General features: G+C 46.6%; 1 protein-coding gene and 1 pseudogene across 50 annotated transcripts in view; one reads left to right on the top strand and one right to left on the bottom strand.

Moving 5' to 3' along the window:
- OBSCN (obscurin, cytoskeletal calmodulin and titin-interacting RhoGEF) overlaps positions 1-13,630 on the top strand; it is a 217,031-nt gene that overhangs the window by 5,770 nt on the left and 197,631 nt on the right. For all 50 annotated transcript variants that reach the window (XM_085012099.1, XM_085012100.1, XM_085012105.1 and 47 more), the window contains exons 4-7: positions 248-508; positions 1,279-1,587; positions 2,038-2,304; positions 2,913-3,197. In XM_085012099.1, the coding sequence (XP_084868225.1) occupies positions 248-508; positions 1,279-1,587; positions 2,038-2,304; positions 2,913-3,197 (1,122 nt within the window). The remainder of the gene's footprint in view (positions 1-247; positions 509-1,278; positions 1,588-2,037; positions 2,305-2,912; positions 3,198-13,630) is intronic.
- On the bottom strand, positions 12,693-13,407 carry LOC100738044 (dnaJ homolog subfamily B member 6 pseudogene; annotated as a pseudogene).

The following is a 13,630-nucleotide window of genomic DNA, read 5'->3' on the forward strand; positions in this document are numbered from 1 at the left end:
GAGAGCCGGGTGCGGGAGGGGGTTTGAGTCCGGGCCTCCTGGGAGCTGGGGAAGCAGCTGCATAGGTACTGGGCAGATGGGGCAGGCAGTGTCTGGAGACAAGAAGAGGGTCAGGAAGCGGGGCATAGGCGCGCAGGGCACAGGGTGAGGAAGGAGGTGGGAGGTGGGGGTGGGGCAGGTCTGCAGGGTCTGCTCTGACCAGCTCCCCCCAAACCCCTACCCTTCACTGTGGCTTTGTCCACTCTAGGCAACCTTCTCCGAAAGCTCCCAAGGAAGACAGCTGTGCGAGTGGGAGACACAGCCATGTTCTGTGTGGAGCTGGCCAGGCCAGAAGGCCCCATCCACTGGCTGCGGAACCAGAAGGAGGTGGTGGCTGGGGGCCGAGTGGCCATCACTGCTGAAGGCACATGCCACACGCTCATCATCTCCCAGTGCAGCCTGGAGGATGTGGGTGAGGTGGCCTTTGTGGCTGGGGACTGCCGGACGTCCACCCAGTTCTGTGTGTCGGGTAAGGGCCTAGGGAGTGCCTATCAGATGAGGGTGCCCCTTCCCTGGCCACAGCACATTGGGAGGGGAGCTTTTAGCTTGCTGTAGGGAGTGCCATGAGGGGCAGGGACCACCTAGGTTGTAGCTTTGGTTCTCCGGGGCCCATGGTTTCTTTGATGCCCTCCTTCACTGTGGTCATACTAGGCATCTGAAAATGGGAGTCTTGGTGGCCCCCACCCTGAAACCAAATTAGAAAGTGCAGGTTGTTCTAGAAGCACAGCATATAATGGGTGACGCTGTGTGAGTATGTTCTTTGGCTTTTGGTGTTGAGATCGGCCCCCATAGTGTCAGCCCTTTGCTGGGAACAGAGATGTACCCCCACACATGGGTCTCAGCACCCTTGGAAGGGTTATTGCTCCCTGGCTCAACCATTGTCCCACCCAAGACCCCAGTTGCAGGTGAGAACTGGAAAGTGTTTGTTTGGAGATCATGTGGACATTTCATGGTGGCCCTGGGCCAAGTGTGGCTCCTGAGGTCTTGGGCGGTTTTTCTGCTGCAAACAGAAAAATGACCACAGAACCAGTATTGGAGTTATGGGCCCACAGCCTTCTTCTGGGCTTGTGGTCCCTTTGGGCTGTGGCCATTACAGACCACCAGGGCATTGACCCTACCCTCTCCCCCCGGGGGGAAGGCTAGGAATTCTGTGACAGTCCTCCTCCCCTCCTGTGATCTTGGACTGAGGTTTTGGGGAGGGGGCTCCCAGTTGGTGACATGGTCCCATACCCTGCTCAGCCCCCAGAAGGCCGCCTCTGCATGCTCCTGAGGCCCCAGTGGTGAAGGCCAGAACGGAGAGCTCTGTGACCCTTGGCTGGTCCCCACCGGCCCATGGGGACCGCCCTGTGGCTATCAATGGCTACCTGGTAGAGAAGAGGCGACTGGGTGCCTACACCTGGACCCGGTGCCATGAAGACGAGTGGGTGGCCATGCCTGAGCTGACTGTGGCCGGTGTGGCTGAAGAGGGTGAATTCCAGTTCCGGGTGTCAGCTGTGAACAGCTTTGGCCAGAGCCCCTACCTCGAGTTCCCAGGGACTGTACACCTGGGTAAGTGTGGAAGGTTCTGTTCTCCACGGCACCCTGGTAACAGCCTGGTAACAGGGCCATTTGCCCCTGAATCACTCAGACCCAGAGTCTGGCCAAGCTTTGAAGAGGCCAGAGTGATTCATGGGTCCTCTTTATGGCGGGGGGCAGGACCAGGGTCTCATGCTATTGAAGACACCTCTGTGGGGAGGCTAGGGGACCCCTGGGGACTTTAGCCCCCAGGAACTTATCTGTGTTCACCATCCCCATGGCGCTGGGCTGCATAGCTGGCCCACCCCACTGGGTTTGTTGGATCTAAAGGGGATCTCATCTTATCCATCTTGGGTCTGACTTTCACACATCGTCTCCATGCACTTGTCCAATGGACTTCCTAGAGGAAGGGTCATTTGGGTTCAGGCATTGGAGGAGAGGAAGGCAGGGGTCCAGCTCCTCCCTGAAGCCCCCATCCCACAGTCCCCCAGCTGGCTGTGAAGACACCTCTGAAGGCAGTGGAGGCGGTAGAAGGCGGCGAGGTGACCTTTTCTGTGGACCTCACTGTGGCCTCAGCAGGGGAGTGGTTCCTGGATGGGCAGGCCCTGAAGGCCAGCAATATGTATGTGATCCACTGTGATGGCACCCGGCACACTCTCACCATCCGCTCAGTACCTGTCAGCCTGCATGGTGTTGAACTCAAGTTCGTGGCCAATGGCATTGAGAGCAGCATCCGCATGGAGGTCCGAGGTAGGGGACCCTGTTCTCTGAACCCAGGGCCTCTCTGAGCCTTGTTTCATCAGAGGGTGGGGGCATGATAAGGGTCTCTGGGGTCTCAGGGCTCTTGGGAGAGCTATTGTTGCTCCTAGGGCAGGCGGGCCACTGGATGAAGGTGGGGTGTGTAAAGCCATCAGGTGTGAGTGGAAGAGGGGCTAAAGATTTCCTAATAGCGCCAAGCCTCAACTCTTCCTTTGAATGCCTCCTTCCCCTTTTCCTTCTTTCCTCTTTCTTTGTCCATTCCTTCTTCTACTCCACTCCTTGTTCTGTTTTTCCCTTCCTTGCCTCTCTGACTCCCTTCCACCATATCTGGCTCTTTCCCCTCTGTCCTCTTTACCTTCTGTCTCCACCTCCCCAATCTACACCTCTTTGTCCACACCCCCTTGTCCACACCTTTTCTGTCCCTTCCCTTCTATCTATGCACCCTCTGTCCTGTCTTCCTTTTGTCCACACCTCTCTTTGTCCACTTCACCTTTCCCATTTGTTCATGCCTCCCTCTATCTACTCTCCTTTGACCACCCTCCCTCTTTCCACTTTCCCCTGCATCCATACCCCTTTGTCTACCTGACTGTGACTTGCAGCAGCCCTTGGGCTGACAACCAAGCATCCAGCTGCGGCAGTGGCAGCACGGGAGGTGTTGGCTCGTCTGCATGAGGAGGCCCAGCTCCTGGCCGAGCTCTCAGACCAGGCTGCAGCCGTGACATGGCTCAAGGATGGACATGCACTACCCCCAGGCCCCAAGTATGAGGTGCAGGCATCAGCCGGGCAGCGGGCACTGCTGGTGCGGGATGTGAAGAGAGAAGATGCAGGCCTGTACGAGTGCATCAGCCATGGGGACCGCATCGCCTACCAGTTGTTGGTGCAAGGTGACACTGGTGTCTGTGTGTGTGTATGTATGTGTGTGTGTATGTGTGTATCCATGTCCTCCCTGGGCCACCATGGCCAGGGATGCTCATTCTGTCCCCCAGCTCTGGGTGCGCTCTGGTGGGTCTGGGCAGCAGGAGCTGCTGTTCTCCATCCCCCCTGAGGAGGGTGGGGAACCAGGGGCTCCGCTGAGTCCCTGGGAAGGGTGGGGAATAGATGGTCTCTGATGACCCTATGGAAGGGGCAGGCGTGTATGTGTGGGGGCTCTGCCTACTCCATGGAGACAGTGGGGGAATGAGGTGGGGGCTCTGTCTACTCCATGGAGATAGTGGGGGAATGACCCTGTGGGGAGGTGAGGGAACTGGGCAGCTCTGCTGACCTTGTGAGAAGGGTAGAGATTCAGAGCAGGCTCAGGTGACCCCTGAGAGTAGGGTGGGGAACCAGGGGCCCTGCCAACTGTTGGGAGGGTGGAGGTCAGGGACTCTGCTCTGTAGGAGAAGAGTTTCCTATGAGTGTGTGGTTTTTGTGTAGTTGGAAGTCAACAGCTGAGGCTGGCCCTGTCTCTAAAGGGGCCGTGATCTGGGTGAGGGCCAGGGTCTCACATAATCCTGAAGCACTGAGCACCTTTCTCTGCTAGCTGCATGAGCATGTGCCTGGTTAGGGCTCTTTTGGCCCATTGACCTGCCCACATGCCCTTGTAGGCCTCACACCTTTTTTTGCACAAGGACATGGCTGATGGCCATGTGGATGCTGTGGCAGGAGGTCCAGCTTGCTTTGAGTTTGAGGCCTCAGAGGCCCACATGCATGTGCACTGGTATAAGGATTATGTGAAGCTCGGTTGCTCCTGCCAGCACTTCTCCCAGGAGAATGTGGCACGCGGCACCAGCTGGTGGCTGCCTTGGTCACCATGCAGGACGCGGGCACCTACTCATGCCGAATGGATGAGGACTCTGTGACCTTCTGGCTGCATGTCTGTGGTTAGTACACTACCTTCCAGGCTTGGCGGGGTGGGGAGCTGGTCTGGCTGCATCCAGCACTTGCAAGGCCATGCTGTCTCTCCCTTCATTTTTTTTTTTTTCTGAGAATACTTGGGAGTGGGGGAAGTTGCTTTTGGATTTGGCTAAATAAACTGCTCACAAAACTAGTATATATATATGGATGAAGACCACAGGTCTGGAGAAAAGAAGATAAAGAAATTTGAAGTTCTTGTCCTCTTTTTAAAGATGAGAAAAAGAGGCAGAGCAGACCAAGAAAGTGCTAGAAGTTTTCTTGGAAGGTTAGATTTAGATCTTGGTGAATCTGAGGCCTTGGCTCTTTCTAGAAGCTCCTTGGGTCTTTTGGCATATTCTCTAAGTCCAGTTCTGCCCCATCTTGGCCTTCAGGAGGGTGTCTACCATGACTCTCATGTCTTCTTCCATCTGAGCATGAGCACTGGGGCCAGGACTGCCCATTCTGGAGCTGTGAGGCTGCTTCCCACCACACCCAGGAGGAGTTGGGGCATTTGACCCACTGGTGTCCATGGAGGGTTCCATGTGTAGCACCTGATCACAAAGAATCCCCATGATGGGACTTGAGGCTGCCTGAGGTCTAGAGCATAGCTCTATCATGGCACCAGGACTCAGGGAACCTCACCTTGGCAGGCCTCTGACCACATATCCCTCCCTGTCCCCAGAGCCCTCAGCGGTGTTTGCCAGGGAGCAGCCAGCACGCAGTGAAGTGCAGGCCATAGTAGGGGACAGTGCCACACTGAACTGTGAGGTGGCCCAGGCCCAGACAGAGGTGACATGGTACAAGGATGGGAAGAAGTTTAGTGCAAACGCAAAAGTGTGCATGGAGGCCAAAGGCTGTTCCCAGAGGCTGGTGGTGCAGCAGGCGGGAAAGGCAGATGCTGGGGAGTACAGCTGTGAGGCCAGGGACCAGAGGATCTCCTTCTACCTGGGTATCACAGGTCAGTTGATAAAGCAGACATTTGACCATTTCACAGGTACAGGCCTGTAGGAACCAGTTCAGTGTAGGTGATGGCTGTGCTCAGCAGACTCGCAGTTAATACAGATAGCCCCAGAACTTAATGGTCTGACAGAATGATCCATGGGTAGGAACTCGAGCAGTGCTCATCTCTGTTCCACATGATGTTGGCTGGGACGGGAAGATCCAGCCTGGCCTCATTTGTGTGTCTGATGGCCCAGTCAGGGGGCTGGCTAAGATTGTAGACCTCTCTCTTCCGATGAGATGATGTTGGCTGGACTCATTCCTCCATCTGGGACCATGTTGTTCTCACTTCTGGGGACATGCTCTTCTTATGACATCTCTTTCTTAGGGACCCTTTCTCCTTGTAGGTAGCCTGAGCTCCTTCATTTGGTGACTGGATTCTTTTCAGGGAATAGTAGATTCCACAGAATTTGTTAAGGTTTGTTTTCATCAGTCCCAGAATGTTACTTTCCAGATGTTCTATTGCACAAATCAGGCACAAGGCCAGTCTAGTTCTAGGGGGTTAAGAAATAGATCCCACTGTTGTTGAGGGAACCCCTGGATCATTGGGGACAATTTCTAACAATACGTCATGGGGACATAGGCTCTATCTCTCTAATTCTTTGCTGTCCTGAGCATGAAAAATCTTTCTTTTTTTTTGTCTTTGTTGTTTGTTGTTGTTGTTGTTGTTGTTATTGTTGCTATTTCTTGGGCCGCTCCCGCGGCATATGGAGGTTCCCAGGCTAGGGGTCTAATCAGAGCTGTAGCCACCGGCCTACGCCAGAGCCACAACAACGCGGGATCCGAGCCGCGTCTGCAACCTACACCACAGCTCACGGCAACGCCGGATCGTTAACCCACTGAGCAAGGGCAGGGATCGAACCCGCAACCTCATGGTTCCTAGTCGGATTCGTTAACCACTGCGCCACGACGGGAACTCCCATGAAAAATCTTTCTAATGCTTATTGCCTCATGGTTACAAGATGGCTTCCACAACTCCATCCATCATGGAAAGGATATTTAAGGATTGTGTGATTGTGTGTTCTTTCTTTTTCACTGCTCTGTAGCAAAATATCACAAACTCAGAGGCTTAAACCAATGCTCCTTTATTAGTTTGTAGTTCTGTAGGTCAGAATTTAGGAAGCGGTATGGCTAGATTCTCTTCTCAGGGTCTCAAGGGATGAATCCATGTGCTGTATAGTTGAGTTATGTCAACTATACAGCTTATCTAAATTACTAGAAGAATTTATTTCCTTGTGGTTCTGGGACTAAGGCTGTTGCCTGGCTGGCTGGCAGCCAGGGGCTACTCTCAGGTCCTTTATCACTGGCCCCTCCTGTCTGTTCACTGTTATGTTTTGAATCTCTTTGGCCAGGAAAAGTCCCCTCCCTTTTGCGGTCTCACCTGCTTAGGTCAAGTCCACACAGGATAATCTCCTTGTTAATTAACTCAGAGTCAACTGATCTGAGACTTAAATTCCTTCTGCAGAATTCCTTCACAAAAGTACCTGGATTAGTGTTCGGCAAAGTAGTCTGGGGAAGGTACATGCACACTGTGGAGCAGGGATCTTGAGGCAGTCCTCCCTAGCAGAGAGTGTCACCAGCTCTTCTATTCAGAGAACTGATGCTTTCTGAGGAGCCCACAGTAGATTTCCCCTCATGTGTCTCAGCGTTGTGTGGGTCTAATGGCCATGCCTTGCTCAGGCAGCCTGGGAAAGTGAGCCTCTAACCTTCAAACCTCAGTGGTGGGACGTTGAGGGTTGTGGGGGTAGGCCTGTGGTGATATGGCTGGCCTGGCTCTGTTGAGGGACCTGTTCTATAGGACTGGCCAATACCCACACCAGTGTGGCTTTGCCCTAATTTTGGGCACCCACTTTGAGGCAGGCTGTAGAGGGATCAGAGTGTGGAGAGGGTCAGACCTCACTCCTGCCTCTTAGCCAGGTAACCTTAGACAAGTTGTTGAAGTCATGTCCCCCTGAAATTCCTGTCTGTTTGGGAACTCAGAATGTGGCCTGAACTAGAAATGGGGTCTTTGCAGATGACATCAAAGTGAGGGTCATAGGGATCATGACCTTGGAGTAGGGTGGGCCTGGAATCTAAAGACAGGGGTCCTTTTAGAGAACAGAGAAGGATATATGAGATACAGAGACATAGGGAGATGACCAGCGACAATGGGGGCAGAGACTAGGGTGTTGTAGTTATAAGCCCAGAGCTGCCTGGAGCCACCAGGAGCTGGAAGAAGCAGGAAGGGTCTGCCCTCACAGCCCCCAGAGTGAGCTCTGTCTGCCCATACCTTGATCTCAGACTTCTGGTGGCCAGACTGGAGAGAACAGATTCCTGTTGTCTTAGGGTTCCTGTTTGTGGTCATATGTTATGGCTGCCCCAGGACCTCATACAGTCGCCCCCCGCCCACTTTCCTCATAGGAGCAGTGGGCAGTAATAGAGTTGCTAGGGCTGTGTTGAGGACTCTGCCCCCCAAACCCATTCCTGCCACTCTAGGAGTGATGTGGGCTGTCTCCTCTCAAAGCACTGTATGTTTTGGCTGCTGGACTGAGATTCTGGGAGAAAGCTAGGTCAAGGGAAAAGGGAAGAGCTTGCTTGGTGGGCCAGAGGCCCAGGCAGCCTTGAATCCATTATTGGTAACTCCCATTTTGTCTCTCCCTAGTCCTTGGCAACCACACATCCACTTTCTGGTCTCTGTGGACTTGACTGTTCTAAACATTTCATTTAACATTTCATTTCATCAACATCTATGTTTTCTTCTCAGAGTTTTCTAGTTTTAGCTCTTATATTTAGATCTTTGATCCATGGACTCATGGGATATGTGACTGTTTGTATCTGCTTTTTTTCACTGAGTGTAATGTTTATGAGGTTCATCCTTGCTGAGCATATATGTTAGTATTTCATTCCTTTTTATAACCTAATAATATTCCATTGTATGGATAGATCACATTTTGTCTATTTATTTGTTAGTTCATGGACAAAAGTTGTTTGCACTTTTTGACTCTTGTGAATAGTACTATTATGAATATTCTTATATAAGGTTTTGTGTGAATATGTATTTTCACTTCTCTTGGGATTGTTGGTTCATGCAATGATTCCATGTTAACTTCATGAGGAGCCGCCAGACTGTTCCAGAGTGGCTGCACCATTTTGCATCCCCAAGAACAATGCTTCACCACATTCTTACCAACACTTGTTACTCTCAGTTTATTTATTTATTTTGATTATAGCCATCCTGGGGGATGTTTCTTACTGTGGTTTTGATTTGCATTTTCTTGATGACTAATGATGTTGAGCATCTTTTCATGCGCATTTGGCTCTTTGTTTACATTCTTTGAAGAAGTGTCTATTCAAATCCTTTGCCTGCTTTTTAATTGTTATTCATCTTTTTATTATTGAGTTGTAAGAGTTCTTCATATATTCTGGGTGCTAGAGTCTTATCAGGTTTATGATTTGCAAATATTTTCTCCCATTTATTTTCTTAATAGTGTCTTTTGATGCACAAAAGTTTTAAAATTGTGATGAAGTCCAGTTTATCCTCTTTGTTTGCTTGTGTGTTAGGTGTCACATCTAAGAAACCATTGCCTAATCCAAGGTCAAATAGATTGACATCTATGTTTTCTTCTAAGAGTTTTCTAGTTTTAGCTCTTATATTTAGATCTTTGATCCATTTAGTGTTAATTTTGTATATGGTCCAACTTCATCCTTTTCCTATGGATATCCACTTGTCCCAGAACCATATGTTGAAAAGATTTTTTTCTTCATTGAATTTATTTTCTTGTCATCTTCATTGAAATTCAATGAACAATTAATTAAAAATTTATTTCTGTACTCTCAATTTTATTCCATTGATGTGTATGTCTACCTGTCTGTCCTTATGCCAGTACCATGCAGTCTTGATTACTGTAGATTTGTGGTAAGATTTGAAATTGGAAAGTGTGAATCTTTTAAGTTTCTTTTCAATGTTGATTTAGGTATTTGAGATCCCTTACATTTCCACATGAATTTTAGGATCATCTTTTCAAATTTTGCAAAAAAGGCAGCTAGTATTTTGATTAGGATTCCATTGAATGTGTAGATGACTTTGGGGAGTATTGTCATTCTTAGCAGTATTGGTCTTCTTATCCAAAAATATGAGATGACTTTCTATTTTATTTGTCTTTTAAATTTCTTTCAATATTTTATAATTTTCAGTGTACAGGACTGGTGTTCACTTTAAGTTTGTTGCTAAGTATTTTATTCTTTTTGATGCTACTATGAAAAGAATTGTTTTCTTAATTTCTTTTTTTCAATTTGTTCATTCCTAGAGTACAAAATATAATTGATTTTTGTATATTGGCTTAGTATCCTGCAACTCTTCTAGATTCATTTGTTCACTCTATTAGTTCTTTTGTGGATGTCTTAGAATTTTCTAGAAACAAATGCTGTCACTGGAAGATATTTTACTTCATTTCTAATCTGGATCTTATTTTGTTTTTGATTACTGATTATTCTCTTTACTTGTTATAGATCTGTTTAGCTTTTCTATTTATGCTTGTTTTGTTTGTTTATTTATTTATTAGGCCTGCCCCTGCAGCATACGGAGGTTCCCAGGCTAGGGGTTGAATCAGAGCTGCAGCTGTTGGCCTACACCAGGGCCATAGCAACAGGGGATCTGAGATGCATCTGCAAGCTGCACCTTACAGCTCATGGCAATGCCAGATCCTTAACCCAACAAGCGAGGCCGGGGATCAAACCTGCAACCTCATGGTTCCTAGTGGGATTCACTTCCGCTGTGCCACAAGGAGAACTCCTATAATTGTTCTAGTTTTGATAGTTTGTATGTTGCTAGGCATTTCTCCATTTCATCTAGGTTATCTAGTTTGTTGGGAGGCAGTTGTTAATAGTAGTCTCATAATCCTTTTAATTTTCATAAGGTCTGTATTGATATCCCCATTTAAAATTTTTTAAAATAATTTGAGTCATAGCTTTTTTCTTTGTTAGTTGGTCAGTGGTTTGTCAATTTTGTTAATCTTTTCAAAGAACCACGTTTTTGTTTCCTTGGTTCTTTCTATTGTTTTCTATTCTTTATTTCATTTCTCTCTTCTCATCCTTATTTTCTTCATTCTTCTAAATTTGGGTTTAACTAAATATTTTTTTCTTGTTTCTTAAGGTATGAAGTTAGATTATTGACTTATGATCTTCTTTTTACGGGCCTAGGTAGGCCTGTAATTTATAGCTATGGATTTCTCTCTGAACACTGCTTTCACTCCACCTCATAAGTTTTGGTGTGTTGTATTTTCACTTTTCATTTATCTTAAAATATTTTCTCATTTTCTTTGTAAGTCTCCTTTTTTTTTTTTTTTTTTTTTTTTTTGGTGGGGGATGCGCTTGCAGCATACAGAAGTTCCCAGGCCAGGTGCTGAACCTGCAGCACAGCAGTGGCAAAACTGGAGCAGATCCCACTGAGCGAGGCCAGGGATCAAACCCACAACCTTATGGTTCCTAGTCAGATCTGTGTCCTCTGTGCCACAGTGGGAATTCCCCTGCTCTTTGTTTTTTATATGTCATATCTTTTGCCATCAGTTTCCCCATTGCTTTCACTTATGATTGATTTTTTCTAGCATACCATTTTTGTTCCCTTCTTTTGTTTAAGTATATATACATTTATTTTTTTTCTTAGTGTTTACCCTGGAGGTAACCATTAACATCTTAACTTTGTAATAATCAAGTCTGAAGTTATACCAATTAATTTCAATAAAACTCTGCTCTTTTATAGCTTATGCCCATCCCTTTATGTTGTTATTGGCACAAGCTATGTCTTTATACATTGTATGTCCATTAAGTTTATATTTTTATGATTGTTGTTTAGGCATTTGCATTGAAAGTTATATAGAAACAAAGAGGAGTTACAAAATAAAAATCCTGTAATACTGGCTTTTATATTTACATGTGTAGCTACATTTACTGTTGTTCTTCATTTTTACATGTGGCTTCAAGTTATTGTCTTGTGTTTTTTCATTTTGTCTTGAAGATCTCCTTCAGCATTTTTGTGTGGGACAATTCCAGTAGCAACAAACTCCTCAGTATTTGTTTATATGGGCATGTACTGTTTCCCTTAGTTTTTTAAAAAAATTTATGGCCTCACTCGTGCCATATGGAAGTTTCCTGGCCAGGGATTGAATCTGAGCTGCAGATGTGACCTCTGCTGCAAGTGCAGCAATGCAGGATCCTTTAACTTACAGCATCCAGTTGAGGATTGAACCTGTGCCTCTGCAGTGACTCAAGCTGCTGCAGTTGGAGTCTTAACCCACTGTGCCACACGGAAATTCCAAGTTCTTCTTAATTTTTTTTGTATTTCTTTTCTTCTTTTTTTTTTTTCTTTTTTTTGCCATTTCTTGGGCTGCTCCCGCGGCATGTGGAGGTTCCCAGGCTAGGGGTCTAATCGGAGCTATAGCTGCCAGCCTATGCCAGAGCCACAGCAACGCGGGATCCGAGCCGCGTCTGCAACCTTCACCACAGCTCATGGCAACACCGGATTGGTAACCCACTGAGCAAGGGCAGGGATCGAACCCAAAACCTCATGGTTCCTAGTGGGATTCATTAACCACTGCGCCATGATGGGAACTCCCTTTTCTTCATTTTTTTAAGCAAATGACAAAGACCAGTTTACCAGCTTTATTTTTTTAAACCTAAGCTTAACATATGTATTTAAACAATTGTGAAAACTTACGAAATTGCCAGCAGCATCCATGCACAATAGCAACAAGCTCCTCAACTAGAAAGCATCTTCAATTTATATTAAATTGGAAATGTATTACCATTTATGCATTAATGTCTTTCACTACTTAATACTGAAAAAAATTGAAATTACATGTGTGAAAGATTCATCTGGCAATGTTAACTTCACAGCAGGTTGACACTACTTGGCTCATGTTTCTTTCTTTCTTTCTTTCTTTCTTTCTTTCTTTCTTTCTTTCTTTCTTTCTTTCTTTCTTTCTTTCTTTTGCTTTTTAGGGCCACACCCACAGCATATCAAAGTTCCTAGGCTAGGGGTCAAATCAGAGCTGTAGCCACTGGCTTACGCCACAGCCTCAGCAGCACTGGATCCAAGCTGCGTCTTAGATCTACACAGCAACACCTGATTCTTAACCCACTGAGTGAGGCCAGGGACTGAACCTGCATCCTCATGGATTGTATTCAGATTTGTTCCTGCTGAGCCATGACAGGAACTCCCTTGGCTCATGTTTCAAATGCAGTGGAAAAGCAGGTCTGTGCTGGTGTTAGTGTAGGAAAGAGTCGTGTCCACCCTGGATTATGTTTAATAAAAAACAAAGTGCCTAAAGAGATTTACAACAATTTTAAAGACAAAAAGTGGTCCTTTTTTTGTGGTCCAACAATAAACTCAAATGTCTATGACAAATAGGTGTCCAATGAGCTGTATATAAATTCTCTAGGTGCAGTTATACTGAAAGTCCAGTTTGTCTGAAATCTTCAAACTATGTTCCTTAAATGGAGTTAACATTTCTGTTACACAAGTGTGCATTGAGCTACTTGTTATCCAAGTGCAGCAGCTGCTTCTTAACCATTTATTGTCAAGGACTTTAACTGGCTGTCTTCTTCAACTTCCATTCTTTTTTGACCATTCTTGACAAACCTCTTCATAGTGATTTTTCTGCCATTAAACATTTTAGTAGAAGCTAATAGAGGTTTGTAGTTGCCCATCCCTCTGCCACCAAATCTTGTGGAAGAGAAAGAAATGAGGCGCCTGGGACCTAGTGAACCAAAGGAAGCGAATCCTGTATCAAAATGAGAAAATCTCCCTCCAAAAAGGGAAATCCACTGAAATCAGAAAAAAACCACCCTGTGCCTTGCATCTGGCTTTTGTGAGGACCTCTTCCCAAAGAAATCCTTAAATGGGTAGAAGTTGAAAGAAAATGAGTGCCTTCCACCAAAAAATTTCCTTAAGATGTCATCTGGGTTTTGGAATGTGAAGCCAAACTCAAACAGACTGTCAAAATGACTTTCACCTCCACTGTCACAGTTTAATCCTTTGCCATATTTGTCATAGACGTCCCATTTTTTAGCATCTGATAACACCTCATATGCCTCAGCAACTTGCTTGAATTTTCTCTCCACTTATTCTTTCTTCTTGGGATGATTTTTATCTGGATGCCACTTCAGTGCCAGTTTCTGATATGTCTTTTTAATATACTTGGCTGAGGCATGTCTCTGCACAGCTAGAACTTCATAGTAATCTACCATGTTTTAACAGCCTGTTGGAATGAGTCTGAGGACACAGGAGCTGGTGGCAGAGGTGTGGCAGGGCAGCAGCCAGGTCTCCTCCGGTCCTGCACAGCAGTGCTTGTGGTGGCAGCGACCTCTCCTTAATTTTTGAAGAACAGTTTTGCCAGATCTAAAATTCTTTGTTGATGGTTTTTTCTTTTAGCAGTTTGAATACATCATCCCATTGCCTTATGGCCTCTGT

The sequence above is a fragment of the Sus scrofa genome, chromosome 2 (assembly GCF_054392235.1).
Source record: "Sus scrofa isolate SSC_HxYL_T2T_F1_AM1 chromosome 2, Sscrofa_HxYL_maternal_Yorkshire_Landrace_v2.0, whole genome shotgun sequence".
Lineage (NCBI taxonomy): Eukaryota > Metazoa > Chordata > Mammalia > Artiodactyla > Suidae > Sus > Sus scrofa.